The sequence below is a fragment of the Phytophthora ramorum genome (assembly GCF_020800215.1).
Source record: "Phytophthora ramorum isolate Pr-102 chromosome Unknown Phyram_PR-102_s0002, whole genome shotgun sequence".
Taxonomy (NCBI): Eukaryota; Oomycota; class Peronosporomycetes; order Peronosporales; family Peronosporaceae; genus Phytophthora; species Phytophthora ramorum.
Window position 1 is genome coordinate 3,227,426 of NW_027150648.1, and position 17,054 is coordinate 3,244,479.

The 17,054-nt window shown below is 54.6% G+C and overlaps 9 protein-coding genes across 10 annotated transcripts; 5 read left to right on the forward strand and 4 right to left on the reverse strand.

Annotated features, from left to right (window-relative positions):
* Nucleotides 1-31: 31 nt before the first annotated feature.
* Nucleotides 32-1,169, reverse strand: KRP23_2469 (uncharacterized protein; the record flags this gene model as incomplete). Its single annotated transcript, XM_067887209.1, has 2 exons — nucleotides 32-316; nucleotides 396-1,169. 2 exons carry the CDS (start codon nucleotides 1,167-1,169, stop codon nucleotides 32-34), a joined length of 1,059 nt encoding a protein of 352 aa, XP_067749817.1.
* Nucleotides 1,170-1,484: 315 nt separating this feature from the next.
* Nucleotides 1,485-2,906, forward strand: KRP23_2470 (Phragmoplastin interacting protein 1; the record flags this gene model as incomplete). Its single annotated transcript, XM_067887210.1, has 1 exon — nucleotides 1,485-2,906. The coding sequence occupies one exon, from the start codon at nucleotides 1,485-1,487 to the stop codon at nucleotides 2,904-2,906; it is 1,422 nt and encodes a 473-aa protein (XP_067749818.1).
* Nucleotides 2,907-3,245: 339 nt separating this feature from the next.
* Nucleotides 3,246-5,704, reverse strand: KRP23_2471 (G patch domain-containing protein TGH; the record flags this gene model as incomplete). The annotated part of the gene is made up of 2 exons (XM_067887212.1): nucleotides 3,246-5,567; nucleotides 5,675-5,704. The coding sequence occupies 2 exons, from the start codon at nucleotides 5,702-5,704 to the stop codon at nucleotides 3,246-3,248; spliced, it is 2,352 nt and encodes a 783-aa protein (XP_067749819.1).
* Nucleotides 5,705-6,055: 351 nt separating this feature from the next.
* Nucleotides 6,056-6,976, reverse strand: KRP23_2472 (uncharacterized protein; the record flags this gene model as incomplete). The annotated part of the gene is made up of 1 exon (XM_067887213.1): nucleotides 6,056-6,976. The coding sequence occupies one exon, from the start codon at nucleotides 6,974-6,976 to the stop codon at nucleotides 6,056-6,058; it is 921 nt and encodes a 306-aa protein (XP_067749820.1).
* A 2,526-nt stretch (nucleotides 6,977-9,502) lies between these two features.
* On the forward strand, nucleotides 9,503-10,222 carry KRP23_2473 (uncharacterized protein; the record flags this gene model as incomplete). The annotated part of the gene is made up of 1 exon (XM_067887214.1): nucleotides 9,503-10,222. The coding sequence occupies one exon, from the start codon at nucleotides 9,503-9,505 to the stop codon at nucleotides 10,220-10,222; it is 720 nt and encodes a 239-aa protein (XP_067749821.1).
* A 204-nt stretch (nucleotides 10,223-10,426) lies between these two features.
* KRP23_2474 (uncharacterized protein) lies at nucleotides 10,427-12,217 on the reverse strand (the record flags this gene model as incomplete). Its single annotated transcript, XM_067887215.1, has 1 exon — nucleotides 10,427-12,217. The coding sequence occupies one exon, from the start codon at nucleotides 12,215-12,217 to the stop codon at nucleotides 10,427-10,429; it is 1,791 nt and encodes a 596-aa protein (XP_067749822.1).
* A 211-nt stretch (nucleotides 12,218-12,428) lies between these two features.
* On the forward strand, nucleotides 12,429-14,166 carry KRP23_2475 (Transmembrane protein 231; the record flags this gene model as incomplete). 2 transcript variants are annotated; one of them, XM_067887216.1, is made up of 10 exons in its annotated part: nucleotides 12,429-12,564; nucleotides 12,620-12,810; nucleotides 12,866-12,994; nucleotides 13,076-13,203; nucleotides 13,284-13,393; nucleotides 13,455-13,569; nucleotides 13,638-13,683; nucleotides 13,761-13,829; nucleotides 13,911-13,951; nucleotides 14,025-14,166. In XM_067887216.1, the coding sequence occupies 10 exons, from the start codon at nucleotides 12,429-12,431 to the stop codon at nucleotides 14,164-14,166; spliced, it is 1,107 nt and encodes a 368-aa protein (XP_067749823.1). The 2 variants fall into 2 exon arrangements, with proteins under 2 accessions (XP_067749823.1, XP_067749824.1); XM_067887217.1 differs by having other exon boundaries at nucleotides 13,287-13,393.
* Nucleotides 14,167-14,261: 95 nt separating this feature from the next.
* On the forward strand, nucleotides 14,262-15,808 carry KRP23_2476 (Peroxisome biogenesis protein 19-1; the record flags this gene model as incomplete). Its single annotated transcript, XM_067887218.1, has 10 exons — nucleotides 14,262-14,328; nucleotides 14,387-14,511; nucleotides 14,579-14,663; nucleotides 14,726-14,940; nucleotides 15,007-15,096; nucleotides 15,182-15,237; nucleotides 15,313-15,458; nucleotides 15,531-15,574; nucleotides 15,648-15,693; nucleotides 15,768-15,808. 10 exons carry the CDS (start codon nucleotides 14,262-14,264, stop codon nucleotides 15,806-15,808), a joined length of 915 nt encoding a protein of 304 aa, XP_067749825.1.
* Nucleotides 15,809-15,954: 146 nt separating this feature from the next.
* On the forward strand, nucleotides 15,955-17,032 carry KRP23_2477 (Tubulin polyglutamylase complex subunit 2; the record flags this gene model as incomplete). The annotated part of the gene is made up of 7 exons (XM_067887219.1): nucleotides 15,955-16,080; nucleotides 16,148-16,238; nucleotides 16,322-16,443; nucleotides 16,505-16,583; nucleotides 16,647-16,759; nucleotides 16,831-16,869; nucleotides 16,943-17,032. The coding sequence occupies 7 exons, from the start codon at nucleotides 15,955-15,957 to the stop codon at nucleotides 17,030-17,032; spliced, it is 660 nt and encodes a 219-aa protein (XP_067749826.1).
* Nucleotides 17,033-17,054: the final 22 nt, after the last annotated feature.

The window sequence follows — 17,054 nt, forward strand, 5'->3', positions numbered from 1 at the left end:
GCCACCGTTCGCCTCTCTCGCGACTTCATACTCAGACCGTTTGATCCTGCTCCGTGGCGGGGGTGTAGAGCCGCTGCAGCTGCCCGAGCTGCTGCTCGTAGTCCTCGTCAGCCAGCCGAGCCATGGTCTCGGCGATCGACTGGAACGTATTCATCGCGCGCTCGTACTTCTGCGTCTGCTGAGGCGTCTCAAACTTGGGCGGGGGCGGGTGACCCAGCATCGACTGGGACAGCTGGCTGCGCCGCATCATCTTGAGCAGCACATCCGGATATGCCTCATAAATCTCGCGGCTCACCGGGTGGTTGTGCGACACAACCTGCAGCACCAATAGCAAAAGACAACGGGTCAATCTCAAATCACAATAAATAACCAAGCAAATCGGGTGCCGTTCGTACCTGGTCCGTCACGATCACCATGTACTTGGACGGGTTGTCCGCCGGGGTGATCTTGACGTTGATCTTGGCCATGCAGCCGATACCGCGGTATTTTTGCCCAGGACGCGTGTTGGCGCCGCGGCAGCGCGCCTTCATGGCGTGCGTGCACATGTATATCCGGTGGTGGTGGATGGCCTCGTCCGGGAACTCGGCGCGGCGTCCGCGTGAGCTCTTGTTGTTGAGCATGACCTTCTGCTGGTTGCGGCGGTATGCCTCGACGCTGCAGGACGAGCGCATGCGGAACGGCTGGAACGTCTCCTGCATGTACAGTTCAAAGTACGCGTCGAAGTCGAACCACGAGTTGAACGACACGCGCGCCATGCGCTTGCTGTCGAACTTGACGTTGGCGGCACCGTTCGGGTCCACGCCGACGCCAGCCGCCGCGGCCGCCGCGACTGCGTCTTGCACGGGCGTGGACGAGTCAGTCTTCATGACCTCGGGGGGCGGCACCACGGCTGCAGCCGCGGCGGCGGCGTCGAACGTCACGTCGACGGCCGTGGCCTCTTTGATATTAGCCACAACGTCTTGGATGTCGTCGTCCTGCGTCGCTTGCGAGTCCTGTGAGGCTGCGGCGTCGACGTCGACGTCGACGTCCGGGACGAGCGGGTCCATGTCCTCGGAGCGCTCGTGGCGCTTCTCACCCACCACCGGCTCGTGCTCGACCTTGGTCGCGTCCTCCACCGCCACGTCCACCGCCACGTCCACCGCCACGTTCTCGTCGCCACTTGCCACCATTATTAGGATTTATTCGCGCGCCGGATTTCGAAAGAAAGACTGTGTGGTCGTTGTGTGGGGGGCCACACCCGCCACACATAAAGCCTCGGGGAGAAAGGGAAAAAAACCTCACGAACTGGCTTCATGTGCACCACACACTTCGTGTGGCTCACATGAAACGCGGCACAGTGTACCATGCAGCGCGGCAGCCAACCAAACCGGTGCTGACGCTTGAAGGTATCCCAGCCAACGGCCTGTTGTGCGAGTGTTTCGCTGGTCATTTGCCAATCGCTCGACGCCCCGACAGCTCCCGACTCTCCAATTGCTCTACACACGATGGCCAAGAAGGTGAAAACGCCCGTTGCCGTGAAGCCTGCGTCCAGCAGCGACAGCTCGTCGTCTGACTCGAGCAGCGACGAGGCCCCGCAGAAGAAGGTGGTGGTGGCCAAGAAGGTCGCTACCAAGAAGCCCGTGGCTTCGGACAGCTCGTCGTCCGACTCGAGCTCCGACGAGGAGGAGGCCCCCAAGAAGGTGGTGTCTAAGAAGACTGCTGCCAAGAAGGTGGTGGCCAAGAAGGAGAGCTCGGACTCAAGCTCGGACTCTTCTTCTGATGAGGAGGAGGCCCCCAAGAAGGCCGCCCCGGCCAAGAAGGTTGCCGCTAAGAAGGAGAGCTCGGACTCGAGCTCGGACTCTTCGTCTGATGAGGAGGAGGCTCCCAAGAAGGCTGCCCCTGCCAAGAAGGTTGCCGCTAAGAAGGAGGACAGCGACAGCTCGTCCTCGGACTCATCGGATGACGAGGCTGAGAAGCCGGCTGCCAAGAAGACTGCTGCCAAGAAGGAGGAGTCTTCTTCGTCGTCCAGCGACTCGGACTCGTCCTCGGACGAGGAGGAGACCCCTATTGTGTCCAAGAAGCGTAAGAACTCGGACGCTAGTGAGAAGTCCAACAAGGTCCACAAGCAGGAGGACGGCGAGGCCGCTGCTGTTGCCAACCCGCAGAAGAACCTTGAGGTCTTCATTGCCGGTCTGCCGTGGTCCGCCACGGAGGAGGAGGTGACGGAGCACTTTGCCGGATGCGGTGAGGTGACTGGCGCTCGCATCCCTCTGCAGAACGGCCGCTCGTCGGGTACTGCTTTCGTGACTTTCGCTACTCCGGAGGCTGCTGAGGCTGCTCTTGCAATGGACGGCCAAGACTTTGGAGGCCGCTGGATGAAAATCCGCACGGCCGAGAAGAAGAACATGTTCGACGAGAAGCCGGAGGGCTGCACGAGCGTCTTCATTGGCAACCTGTCCTGGGACGTGGATGAGAACACCATCCGTGAAACCTTCGGCGAGTGTGGTGAAATCCTCAGCTGCCGTTTGGCCACGGACCGTGAGACTGGCGAGTTCCGTGGCTTTGGCCACGTTGACTTTGAGACGACTGAGGCCGTCGACGAGGCTGTGAAGCTTGCTGGCTCGTACGTGAGCGGCCGTGCCATTCGCGTCAACTACGCCAAGAGCCGCGAGCAGCACAGCGGCGGTGGCCGTGGTGGTTTTGGCGGCCGTGGTGGAGGCCGTGGAGGCCGCGGCGGATTTGATGGTGGCCGTGGCGGTGGTCGTGGCTTTGGAGGCCGTGGTGGTGGCCGTGGCTTCGGAGGCCGTGGCGGTGGCCGTGGCTTCGGTGGTCGCGGCGGTGGCCGTGGTGGCCGTGGTGATGGTCCCCCCAGACGCCAGCCGTCGTCCATCCAGAACTTCCAGGGCAACAAGAAGACCTTCGACTAATTTAATGGCGGCTGCTGTGAGCGGGATAGCTTTCAAATAGGCCAGGATTACGAACACAGGGAGACACATGCGCTTTAAGCGCCAGGCAACGGTGCTTGACTCGGTAGAGGGGCCAGCCCTCTGTCGTGTATTGATTAGTTTTTGCATTGCTTTGAGCTTCAATCGATTCTGTTTACATAGAGACTCAAAAATGTTTTGTTCGTTTTTTGTGTTCAAGTTGAAGTGCTTGGGCTAGTCCACGCGAAATAATCGCCATGCCGCCGTGTCAACAGCGTCGGTTTACTCCTTCCATTACTGAAGTACTCTTGTTAGTAGAGAACTGAAGTTCCAGCTTTACTGCTAGTGCTGTTTGCTGGAGCTACGACGGTGACCCGAGCTTCGTTCCCCACTTCGACTTCTGCTTCGCCTGGAGTGTCTCGAGGAGCGGTGCTTGTGCGACTTTCGATCCTTTTTGTCCTTTTTCCTCTTCTTGTCCTTGTCGTCACGCGACGAGCGATGCTTGTGGTGTTTCTTGTGTTTTTTGTGCTTCCGCTTCTCGTCCTTCTTTTTTTGTCTCGCATCTCCATTGTCGGTGTCATCTTCACTGCGCAGTCGCTTGATGCCTCGGTCATCTTCTTTATTGCCAACTTTAGCGCCAAGCATCGAGGAGTGAGCACCAACCTCATCTTCTGACGAGCTTGACTCTGAGCTCACGTCACGTTGGTCGTGCTGATGATTTCGCACTAGTTGTTCAGCACTCCCGATGGGAAAGCTCGAGGCAGAATCTTGCTTCTCCATCTCTTCTACATTGCCGTCATCGCCTTCTTCATCCTCGCTATCGTAGTCACTCAATTCAGACTCATCCGACGGCTCGAAAATCGATTTGAGCAGACTGGCCGAGGTTCGTTTTACTGCAGGTAAAGGTGGCAGCACGCGTTCATCTTCAGCAACCTTGCCCGATTTCGAAGCTTCACGTGCCTTCTCTGGCGGACGCTGATGAGCAGCTCGGTCAGCGGCAAATTCTACTAAATGGGGAACGAGCTCCTTGTCGAAGAGGTCACGCTTCTTGTCGCTATCGTCATCTTTCCCCCCAGAGCCAGTCGGTCCGGCACATTTTACGTGGAAACGTTTGCAAAGAAGTGATTCGGGGATCCACAAACTCTGCGACCGGCGTGACGCCTTCGTGTGAACCTCTTGAGTAGGATCAGGCTTGCTCTTTTCCTCGTCGCTTGCACCTTTTGACGAAACGAATCGTTTCGCAATCGACGCTGAAATCGTTGCTCGAAACTGGTCGTCACCACTACCACCACGCACAAGTGGTTGCCGAACTTTCGGAGCGGCTAACTCTTTGACTGAAGTAGTATGTGCAACTCTGGACGAAGGTAGCCCCTGTTTCGCTTGAGCAGCAGCATCGAACAGTTTCGCCCTCTGCTCCTCGCCAAGCAAGTCAAACACACTCGCAGCTGGGCCCTTCACCTCGCTACCAACTCCCGCGCCAGCATTGCTACGTCCATTTCCCCCTTGGTCTTCCAGGAGAACGCCACGTTGGTTCGCTGTTACAACCATTCCACCGCTACCCGAGGAGAAATTATGCTTGCGATACAACGCTGTTACGGCATCATCGCGCCCTCCTTCCTCATCAAAGCGATGAAAGGCCTTGAAATCCGACGGCACAGTGAGACGCAATTTAACTACCTTCGGAGGCTTTTCCTTCGACGTTGCTAACTCAAACCCAGGAAGGACAGGTCGTCCATCTGAGCACAAAGCTCGACTGAGTCTTGCCTTCTCATACCGACGCGCTGGTAGTGCTGATGAATCCAGCCGCTTAATGTCATTCTTCGCTCCAAGTGGGGCAATTACCCGATCAAATTCTGTCATTGAGACAGTTCCATAAACATCGACGTCGTCGTCTTCTTCCAGCGCGCTCAGTCCATATCCTCCCGATGCGCGATTGCTGCCATTTGAAGCTTTCAAAGCGTCTGAAAAGGATACCACCTGACGGTGAGACCCCTCCTTCATTCTCTGATTCTCCTCCTTTTGCTGCTTGTGGAACGCAAACTCGGGAGCGTTCGTATACGGGTCAAATCCCGCGCCATACCGATCCAGCTTGGGCTTGGGAAAAGCCTTTTGAATGTCAAACACTTTCCGTGGCGGAACGTACACCTCTTCTTCATCCTGCGGCTCTGACTCTGTTTTCTCTTCATGAGCACTTTGCATCAATAGTTTCGGTCCCTCCACTCCCTCCTTCTCCATTTCCTCGTACTTGCGTCTGCGTACTCGCTGCCCGATGCCGTGACCTTCTTTCCACCCCATGTGCTTCAACAACTTAGCTCCAACGGAGTCGTTCACCGGCAGAACCCAGTCATCCGGCAAGGCGAACCCTGGGATAGCTCCAGCTCCAGCTTTGCCAACTTGTTGCTGCTGTTGCAGTTGTCGTTTGGCTCCCTTTTGCAGCGTGTCATAGCGTTCCGTGGTCTCCAGTCGTTTGCCCAGCAGCGGGTCGTCGTCCTCGTCCATAAAATCCTCAGCCCGCTGCTGGATCTGGGACGAGCGATTGCTCCGAGAAGACGAGAACGTCTGTGGCGTCCATCCTTCCGCACTACCCACGGAGTTGTAGTATCCAGCAGAGAAGCCGCCCGTGAAGGCTCCGTGGAAACGCCGGCGGCCTTGCTCGTCCGTAACCTGCGGAAAAGCGGTGGAAGTGATAGACGATGAGTTTGACTACCTATCGCATCCGAGAAAAAGCCCGTCGGTACAGCGAGGAGGGGGAGACAGAGAGGGATACGCACCTCCTGGTTGCGGACGTTCCCACGCTTCATGCCCAAGTTACTATAAATGGGTTATTTTGGTATTGGGTTATTCGTTTTTTGGATATATAAAATGGGTTTTACACAGACAGACAAGTACTACAGAACACGACACCGCCGAGCCTTTCTCCTGAGCGTGAAGAGATAGTCACTGCCGTCTCGTTGTGGGCTTCATGTAGACGAAACGACGAGAAGAGCCACGCTGCGGGTATTGCTGCACTTTAATCGTTTGGAGGTGATATGAATCTCCACGGTGCAATGGGGTTTGATGCGCTTGAATATGGCTCCCATGTCATTTATGAACAAGTACACACAGCCTTCTAGCTAGGTTAAGAGGTCTCTAGTGCACGGGTTGTTCGTTAACTAGGCAGCAGCGACGCCGGACTGTGGAGGACTGGTTTGCGCTATACACAGTGGACAAGTCAGCGACTCGTTTAGTTTCGCGAGAATGCACTCGTCGTGGAAGCAATGGCCGCAGTCGAGAGTCGTGAGGCCCGCCATCACGTGCTTATCGCGTTTCTTGCTCGAAGGCCCCCTGTTACTGCTTGGAGCTGCTGGGACGATCGATACGCTGGAGTCGCCCACCAGAGCCTTGCGACAGATGAAGCATTCCTCCGGATCTTGTGTCGGGTCGTTGTCGAGGAAGCTGCTGTCGCGGGTATTTATCGAGAGACGCTCGCTCAACCGCATGAAGTCGGAGCGGTCGAAAACCATGCCCTCGAACAGGAAATCGTAGATGAGCTGCGGCAGCTTGGTAGATGACACTGCGCACTCGAGGTTGCGGTTCTGCTTGGCCATGCGCAGCAGCGTCGAAAAATACGTTTGCAGCTCGGTGAGTCGCCCGGCGATCACGGAAGGGCTACGCGAACGGAAGATGTGGCGCCTCGGGAAGTGGTGCGCCGCGTACATGTAGAGCCACGGGCAGTTTGAAGGACAGAAGTGGCCGTAGTCGAGTACGCGGACGATCGCCTCCTTGAGCTCGTAGAACTCCTTGAATGTCCTCGCCATCTCCCACGTCTGGTCCAGCGCGGTGTTGTTGATGCGCATGACGTAGCGCGGGCTGGCCAGCTTGTTCTGGCCGGGCACCACGGCCTTGACGAATTCCACGTGCACGTTGTCCAGCAGCGTCTGCTCCATGGACTTCATCGGTGTGAGGCGCGACGGCTGCCGCTCGACGCGGCGCTTGGTGAACGAGAATGAACGACTCATTTGCTCCTCCCGCAACGACTTGCGGCGGCGCAGCTTGACAGGCGGCGCGATCGGCAGCGACATAGACTTTCTCATGGCTACAGGCGAACCAGATGAGAAGGCGAACTGATGGCCGAAAGGCGCGTGTGGGACGGCGGTTGCGAAGTGCTGAACACCCGATTGCCAGTCGCAACAGAAGACCGACAGAGCCACCTGGAGGCAAAAGAGCTTGTGCGCTGCAGCTGGTCGAGCGTCGAGTCCATTTGCACGTGTGGTCGCGATGTGGAAGCATCCCAGCTGTATCCATTCGACTAGATAGTGACAGAGCACATACTGACCTGCAGTCTGCAGTGCAAATGGCAGGCCAGATGTGGAAATACTCGTTTTAATGACACTAAAACGAGGGATACACTGGCTTTTGTAAGTCGCTTTTCCCGGACTACTATTACAATACATGTACACTTGGAAAGAAGCTGACCCCGGTCGAGCCGTCGTGACCGAGTTAACGGCGTGAGCTTTTCGAGTGTACGTGTACCAAGCCACACACCCTGATAAGTGTGCGCACTGCGGCTATCGCTTGGCAGCCTCTGCCGTTGGGAAGGATCCGAACGGGATGATCGGCAGCTACACAGATCATCACGTTCGAATCATTTTTACAGTTCGGAGCATTTAGTCGTTTATGCCAGTCTGTTCAGAACTCGCCTTCAGCGCAGCTCAGCTCGCGCGTGGCGTATCCAGGACATTTTGCAAGGGCGCCTGACTTACAGGCACCGCCAGCGACAAGCTCATTACTTGCGCACCCGCCGACTGCTGCTGCTGCTGACGAAGAGCTGTAACCTCACGCCACGCTTCCACCAGAAATGCAACTCTGCACGTTGATCACCCCCGAGTGCTCTCCCGCCCACTCGAGTCCAAAATCGTCGTGGTAGATGTATAATTGATGCGTTCAAACCTTGTCAGCAGCAACTTGCTACATGTCCATGTATAATATCCGTAGCGGGGATGTACTTGGGCTGGTCTCCGGCAATTACAGTGTCGGAGACCCAGTCCTTGCGTTTAGCTACGTGCGTACGTGTATTGCGAGGCCGAGCGGGAGAGCCGACAAACCACGTCAGCTTTGCTGTCCTAGCGTGTCATGCCGCGCGAACATGCTGAACAACGGTATATTTGTTTCCTTTACCCCCCTCTGCAGCTACGTGATTGCAGCGATGCGTGCATCCATACGAAACTATACACTTAAGTGCCGACTGAACCTCGGTGGATCCTGCTTCCAGCGGCAACAGTTGTCTCTACTGCTGTCGTCCCAGTTTGCATGCGCCCCAACGGCAGCAAGTGTAGCAACCAACACCGATGGCGCCGTTGTTAAAATATACTAGTACTAAGTAAAGCAGAGGATACGTATGTACAAACTTATGGCAGCTTCGTTTGGACCAGGCGAGTCTCGTATCCTACCGACTTTCGGAAAAACTTAAGGAACAACAGGTCTACAAGCACGAGAGAGAACTATAGGATTCCAGTCGTAGACCGACACCATTAGTTCTGGTCGAGCTGGGCAAGTTTCAGTTTTGCAATGAATACAACAGCCCTCATACTAATACATGTAGGATAGTCCTCTCAAGCTCCACCCTGCATCCAGCATGCTCGCACGACAAGATCATCATGTAGTGGGGTACCTACCAGGTGTTCGAGTTTGCTGTCGGCATTTTTTTAGCTGCATTTCCTGTGTGAGTTATTTGAATACAAGGTAAACTCAACCACCATTTGCCACAGTCCTGCAAGGGCAATAACCCCGTTTTGACTCGCAGTTGCTGAATTAATGCAACCGGTTGCAACATCCTCACAGGAATAGCCAATGGCCAAGGAAGCCATCAGCCACGTAACGACGCTGTATCCACATGCGACGATGGCAGACAGTAATAGGAGCGAAACTAGTTCAGCCTGTAATCCAAGTCTGCAGCGTCGCATGAAGAGAGTCACGGACAACCTGTGGCTTGTATCCATAGCGTCCAGCCAGCACCCCGCCTGGACTGTGTGAAGCCTAAGCTACGGCACATGAAGGCATGCCGCCCCCGCACCAGGATAATGCAAAAGTTGTCGGTTGCAAGCTGCTGTTGCAACCTTGCAAGAGCATTGAAGAAGTCGACAAAGGCAACAGCCTACAGTAAGCTTAGTCGCATTTGCGACGTCCCACTACCTCACTTTCATGATGCCCTTCCAAAAGCGATGCAAATGCTGTACCATTTGCACCTCTTATACCTGTAGTCAAACATACCCTTCATGACCTGAATAGATGGCGTCATCACCTCACTCGAGTGACACTCGTGTGATAGTGATCCTTCAATAATGGATTGGTAGTAAAAATAGTTAATAACACAGGATACCAATTATCAGATACTCTAAATAATATGTTGCTAGTGAGATACCGTTTCGGGCTCATTCACTGTTTATCAGCTGTAGCAGGTTCAGGTACGCGCACAGAGACGAGTTCTGAATCCATGCCGCTTCGCTCTGTACCCCGCAACAGAAACAGTCAAAGCAGTCAAGCGGCTCCCATCGTGGGCGGAGTCAGTCGAGAAACCCCCTCTTCAGCGCCACCTTCCTCTTCATTTGCACCAAGTTAGTATGAACTACCTGTTCGGGTACGGAGAAACGCCGGCGGCGGAGGAGCAGATCAAGCCTGAGGAGCCCGCGTACCCCACAGCCGACGATGTGGACTTTGAGGCCTACGGCAAGGAGAACATCCAGATTCTGCTCGACCGCCACTCAGGTGACGACAAGGTCACGACGTGGGAGCTCGTGGACGACGCCGAGGGCGTGCAGATCTGGCGCGGAGCCGTCGAGGACTGCGACTGGTGCCCGTTCCGCGCCGCGCGCCGCATCGATGCCGACAAGCGCGTCATCGAGCAGGTGCTGCTGGACCCGAACCGCACGCTGGAGCTGGACGAGATGATGGAGGGCATCGTGACGCTGCGCGACATCGGCGAGTCCAACCACTTGGCCTTCCGCCAGATCACTAGCAAGGGTCAGTTCCCAATCTACGGCCGCGAGTTCGTCGTGGTCACGTACGCCACGACACTCGAAGACGGACGAGTCGCCATTGCCACGCGCTCTGTCAACGTCGCGGACGTCGCGCCTCTGGAAGGCTACGTGCGCGCCCACAACTACATATCGGGCTATCTCATTGAGGAGTTCAAGGAGGAGGACGGCAAGGTGTACTGCATCGTGACCCTCCTCGCACACGCCGACCTGGCCGGCTACATCCCACCTAGCATCATCAACATGCTGGGTACGTCTTCGACTGTCAAGGTTCTCGAGAGCCTGGAGAACATCGTGACCAAGTAGAGAGTAGCTAGATCACACGGGGCTGAGCCACCGTCAATGGACTCGCATAACCGACCTTTTCTACAAATAAGCAGAAACAACCTTTGAAACTTCACGAATCTACATTTTTGATAGCCTAGTCCTTGGGATGAAGTGGTCATGAAAGCAAAGACTTAAGGCTTCAAGCCTTCAACACTCGACGCGGCTCCCCCATCGGCGTAACAACTAAATAAAGAAGGACAGCTTCGGGTTGGAAAAGTCGACGGTGTCCATCCTGTCGGCTGAGACGACAATCACAGCGGGATCTCGTGGCAGGCTTTTTGCTGCCGAGCTGAAGGCCACGTCCGCATCACTGCCAGATTCATCCTTGCCAACCTCAGAGAGCGCGACACTCGGAGCGACAGTGAACGCCGACTCGTCCGAATCGTACGCGGATCCCGGCTTCTCCTCTGCGACGCTCTCAGGCGACTCATCCGTTGAAGAGGAGGTAGATAGTTGTTTCATGCCCCGCACGACCGAGTGCAAACTTTGTCGAGACTTTTCAGGTGAACTCCGGTTGACAGTGCTCCGAGCGTCCGAGTTTCCACTGTCAGAGCTGTCGCAGGTGCCACTACCGCAATCGCTTCCTCCAGTCTTCAGCTCCACAGAAAGCATTGTCGACCGACGATCACTTCGAGGCATAAGGGACCACAGAGAGCTCATTTCGCGGGTGCGTTTTCGCTCGTCCAGTCTCATCAAACCTTCGTACTTGTCCCGCGAGATGTTGGCGACTTCAATCATAAAGCCATCTTTTGCCTCGCGCTTAGCGGGATCAAAACTGTTTTCATCGCGCGGTGCACACAGCGACACGATCACTTCCTGCGCATTCGTAGTCGATACAAGCCCTCGGCTGGGCTTCACCACGTAGCCCGATTGGTTAGACGTGCGCACCTTAAAAGCGAGACAGTCGTGTTGGCTAGAGTTCACCACGAAGAGCGAAGTCTGACCCCAGAAGCGTGGTGCACGCTTGAGATTGAACGAAAGCACGTCACTAGGCTGAATGTGGTACTGAAGTGGACCGAGCTCGTGCGTCTGTTCCTCCGTTGCCGCGTCCGTGGAAAAGGAAGTCTGCGCGGACAGCATAGTGTCACTGACAGATCCGTCGCTCACACTGATGCTAGTTAGCGCGCTGTCTCGTAGCCTCGTCGTGGGAGTTCTAGACGCAGCCCAGTTAGACGAAGTCGACATTCTTGCCTCCGACCTTCGGTTCACAATAGGGGGCTCAATTGTGGTGTGGAAGCTGGCGTCACTACCAAACGATTGATTTCGGCTCCAGCGTTCATTTCTGTGCATCTCCGGCGGCGGCGTTAGCTGGTTGCTCAAAGACCGATTGAGTCTGCTAAACTCGCTGTTGCTTCCACTGCGACTCGACCGGAACTCGTGCGCACTCATACTCAAGCTCCTGTTTTCACCGCGACCGGACCGGTACTCCTGCGAGTTCATACTCGTGTTGCTCAAACTCCGCGAGAACATATTGGGGTCCTGTGTGACTTTGGTCGCCAGCGCAGGGATACCAGCAGTGAACCGACACACCAGCTTGTTCTCCGTGACGCAGTCTCTCGGCATCTGCTTCCAGAAAGCCCGCAGCGATGAGCTGGAGTCCGGGTCCAGCGGTTGCATGGTTTGCACCTCTTTCTCTCGCTCCATACTCTGCACGACGAAGAGCTCGGAAGACTGACGGGTCATCAAATCCCGCGGGTCCATCGCACCCAGACGCTCGCAGGTCCGCGCAGTTGCAGTCATGACCACTTGGGAGCTCGTGCCTGGCGCTAGCAGCCCGTGGGTCGGACACACCGTGAACGCGTCCGGGTTGCGGGTCCGTACGCGGAACAACACGTCGTTGAGCGGCGACAAGTTGGTGAGCGTGAGGCAGCAGCGCGGACGGTGCCCCGACGTGACGTCCGGCAGCGGGAACTGTAGCTCGCGCGCAGGCTCCAGCAGCAGACTCGAGTCCACGCCCACGGACGCGGTGATCATCTTGTTGTTAGTGCTCAATGGAGAAACAATTGAGGATTGTGATTGCAGCGAGGGCACGATGGAACTTCAGACAATATTTGTTCACCGACTTTACAAACGCCTCCACTAAGTTTCTTATTTATCGATCAGCGCATGTCGCATGTGCACTAAATTTGGGCAATAATGGCTGCCTCCATAAGTATCTTGAAGCGACGTATGGACACTTGGAGCAATGCGCGCTATTTGCCACCGCTCGAGCCTGCAGCGGCGCTACTGTAGCGGGGTTTTGTCGCTCTCGCATGTGGTGGCGATCGCGCTCTGGCTGATCGCAGCGTTTCTGCCGTTGCTGTTGGCGCTGGGTTCGCGAGGTGCGTGCGCGAAAAGACCAAAAAGTTGTATAAGCGCTGTAACGCTTTTTGGCAGATTTTGTGCTGCAGGTGAACTCCTATCGAGAGCAGCCAGAGGTTGCGCTCACGGGTCATGTGCTCAGTATTCTAGAGGGGGAACGGGATGATGGAGGCGAGGTGCAACCGCTCACGCTGGTGCACACGACGTTCCCGAAGCACGTCCGAGAGATGTTCTCGAACGAAAGTCTTCGAACTGCCCAAGTTCAGGTAATTCTATCTTCTGTAGTTTAGGCAATGGTGATACGCTTATCGTGCTTTGAAGACTTCTAGTACAGATACCAACTTTGACGGAGTAGCGGATACGCTCCACGTAGAGGTGACCACACCGCTTTCGACTAATGAGTCCATTCGACAAGCAACCATGATAGTCGTGCTCGATTACACGCTGAAGGTGCACTCACTTGCCGTGGTTACGCTGGTCTTGACGTGGATGACGCGCTGTAACACTATGGTGTGGTGGTTCATTGAATAGAGCTACGCCAAACTCAACATGGATGTGCTGGCGATGGTTCGGCATTCGTCGCCGTTTGCAGGGGGCGCACTTTATGTAGACGGAGACCTTCATTTGAACCAGCGTAGTGCACTCGAGATTATCGACAGGTTCGTGCATGACCTCATTTAAATGCGAGGTTCTATTGGGTTTTCCTACTGTGACAACTACCCTCGATTTATGAACGCAGCAGCACTCAGTATCCATACGCAGATTCACCTATCATAAATATGACCACCGCCGACACAACGCAGGAGCTTCTGGTGCAGTCACTCATCAGCGGGTACCGAGAACGCAATCGTAAGTTTCTGCTCTTCGCCCAATCCAGGTCTAATCTGCCCATTCCTCAACAACGCTGCAGAATCCGCCAATTTCCGCTCTCCGTACCCGGTGTGGACATCAAATCTGAATTCAGCTAATGGCACAGCGCAGTTTCGGCTGCTCATGAACATTCGAATCGATCCTTCCTGCATAATGTGCGACTGGATGGAAAATTCGCTATCTCGACGATGGTACTCACAAGCCGCTCTCTCTTTCCCTGTAGATACACCCCTCAGTGGCCAGAAATCGTAAAACATGCTTGGATACAGGTAAGTTACTTACCATGGAGCGCGCGTTCTCTCCCGTATTCATTGCTCACGCCTCGCTCCCAATTATTCGCGACCAGTACTATTGCATCTTCATGGTCGTCTCGACTCTCGCAATAGCTCTGCGCGAGTATCTCTTCGCTAACAAGGTTCGTCGCCGTGCATCGGTGCACGGTCTTCCCCAGCGCTCTACTAACAAAAGCCTCTTCGCCCTGTCCTTCAAATCGTAGCTGCTGGCCAGTGTCTGCGTCGTCAACGAGCCCCAACTCAAGTTTGCTGCCAAATATCAATAGTACATGCGATAGTGCCCCAAGTCTAATGCAACTCAAATAACCTGGTGGCAGGCCATCAACATCTCGATGTCGGGTGTGCAAAGTTCAAAATGTCGTTAGGATGCCAATCTTCACAGCAGGACTTCTATGTATTCTCCACGACCTCATCGTACTGTATCTGGGGCCAATTCTCAAGGTCAAGTCGAAGCTATAAGAGTACCGTGACCACTTTTATCCAATTTCCACCGGGATAAATGAAACAACCCGGTGGGTCTTTTGTCAATGTCATACGTCAACCGGAGCCTGACGATGAGCACGAAGGAGGAGAGCGAGCCCAAGACGCAGGAGGAAGTGGATCTGGACGATCTCCTCGAAGGTAACCACCCATGCCTCCTTCACCTACACACACACCCGCTCACTGTCCGTCTCTGCAGATGCGCTGGACGACTTTGCGGACGAGGTGAGCACCGCCCAAGCCTCGGAGATGGCCACCGTGCAGCAGGAAGCGGCCGCCACCGCTGCTGCGACGCGGGACAGCGAAGACAACAAACTGCAAGAGGTTATCAAAACTGTTAAGAACTTGATCGAGGCGAAGTGAAGCGCTGACGCTGTGGTTATGGGGGCAGAACATGGCTAAGTTCCTCGAGGACGCGCAGAATCCCGAGTTCCAGCAGGTGCTGGAGCAGGCATTTCGAGAGCTGGGCACGGACGGTATAGTGGAGTCAAGTGAAGAGATTGATGGAGAGGTTCTGATGCTCTTGTGGTGAATGCAGACGACGCCGAGAACATCGAGCAGCTGCTGGGCTCGTTGAAGGTGGACGCGACGCCCGATGAGACGGACGATGTGAACGCTGGCGTGGCCAAAACGCTGCAGAATATGGCCAAGGCGGCGGAAGACATGGAGGGCGTCGGTACGGCCCAGGTGGAAGCTATGGGCGAGGATATGATGTCGGAGATGATGAAGAAGTTTGAAGAGATGGGCGAAAAGGTGCGGTGGCTACAGGAGTTGAGTGACTTCCTGTGTCTGGTTATTGACGGTGATTTTTGGGGGCAGAGCGATTTCCAGGACTTGGTGGACGGCATGATGCAGCAACTGCTATCAAAGGACGTTATGTATGATCCCATGAAGCAGATCTGCGAGCGGGTACGCAAGTACTGAAAGGGGTATGACTTTGCTGCTTGATGGAGGCTAATCACGAGTTGTTGTTTTTTTTTGCGTTTTTGCGTAGTATCCTGAGTGGCTAGCTGAGAAAGAGTCGCTGTTGTCTAAAGAAGACTACGAGCGGTAGGCATTTGTGTATCCGTGTGTGCTTTCTGTCGACTGCCTTCCTGAATGTGAGCTGTTTATTTTTTTGCGCAGATATGGCAAGCAGTACCAGTACTTCCAGCAGATCGTCGCAGCGTACGAGTCAGAGCCGGATAATTACGCTCGACTGTCAGAGCTTATGCAGGAGATGCAGGAGACCGGCCAACCGCCTTCGGAGATCGTGAAGGACCTTGCCCCAGGTACGCCTCAGTCAATGTTGTTGTTTTTGAAAAGAAGCGTCTTACTTCTACTTTATTCAACTCGGTGCACAGGCTTGCAGTTTGATGACGAAGGGATGCCGATTATGCCGAATATGGTTCGTTCTACTTTACAACGTTGGAGCAGAAACTACGTACAGGGTCTAACTGTGTTATGTCCGGGTTCTGCAGGGCGCTGGCATGTTCCCCGGTATGGCTGGAATGCCTGGCATGCCACGTAAGTCCAACTTTTGATACTTTGTCCAGGAGAGAGTCTAATTCTTGATTGCTTCTTGCTGATTTTGTGGTTAGTTGGTGGCGGCCCAGGCCAAGAGCAGTGCTCAATCATGTAGTCGAGCCTCGTCGCACTTTCAGGGGATCGTTGTAATAGCTGCTATTCCGTCGTAATATTGCTAGAGGATTGCAACGCCGGCTCCGCCTGTTCCCGTGCAGCTCTTATCTTAGAATCTGAGCGCTCGTTCATTCTTCGGCAGCACCAATGCAGCATTTGGACGCCATTTCCCTCGGAGTGTTTTCGTACTTGCAAGCTCATGAGCGCGTGTCGCGCGTCGAGTCGAAGCCGTTTGTTGGGGCTACCCAGGTGGAACTTGGACTCTGGGAGCAGGTGTACACCTTGAAGGGAGGCCAGAACAGAAAAAGATATTCATGCTGACGTTGATGCGTTGCTCCAGAAAAACTCCCCGTATCTACTTCCAGACGACTTGAAGCGGTTCTATTCGATCGCAAACGGGTTGTCGGTAAAATGGTTTGCTCCATTTCGCGGTAGGATATCTCGCAGAAGGGTAGTTGCAGTGCAGCGTTGTGAACACCAGCTTGTTTTGTTTTGTTTTGATTGCATCATTCAGACCACTCCACCTTGGTTGGTCATTTCTTGCTGAATCCTGTTAAGGAATTGCAACGGTTCTCGATCAAGGATCTCCCCTCACAATGCCGGCCCGTAGATCAGCATCGACTCGACTTGAGAAAGGTGAGTGTGATTTGGATTGTATTCTGGCGACGTGTTTGAGTTCACACGGTTTTGGCTCTAGGTCAACCACAAGGAACTCACAGGATTTTTTCTCGAGACATCGACAAAATACGGCACTGTCGCGCTCGTCTACCTCGATGGTACTGCACTCCCTGTTCCTTATATATTGCGGACTGTGGCTAAGTCATTATTACTGCAAGCAGAAGCACCACAGATTTGGTTTAGGGACCTGCGTGGTAAATGGAGTTTTCTGGCCGAGAGTTTCACCAACTACTACCGCATGATGCTTACTCACTTGGGCATTATTTCGTGGCAGGTACGCTGCACGAATGGTAGCAGAGGAAAGCCTACGAATTCAATGCTGCGTGTGATTGTTTCTCCAAACAGACCATCTTCTCAGACACTGGTGTCGACCCTATGCGAAAAGTACGTGCCAGTTGACAGCACCAGCACAGCCTCACTCTCAATCCTACTAAATTGGCTTCCTTCGCGTTGTTAGCCGTGGCTCCATCTATTCATCCCCAATAGGATGATTCTTGATGAACGAAATGCGCGAGATCAGGGTGGCCCTGAAGAGCAACACGAGTGAAACGCACAAGAAAGATTTTCCT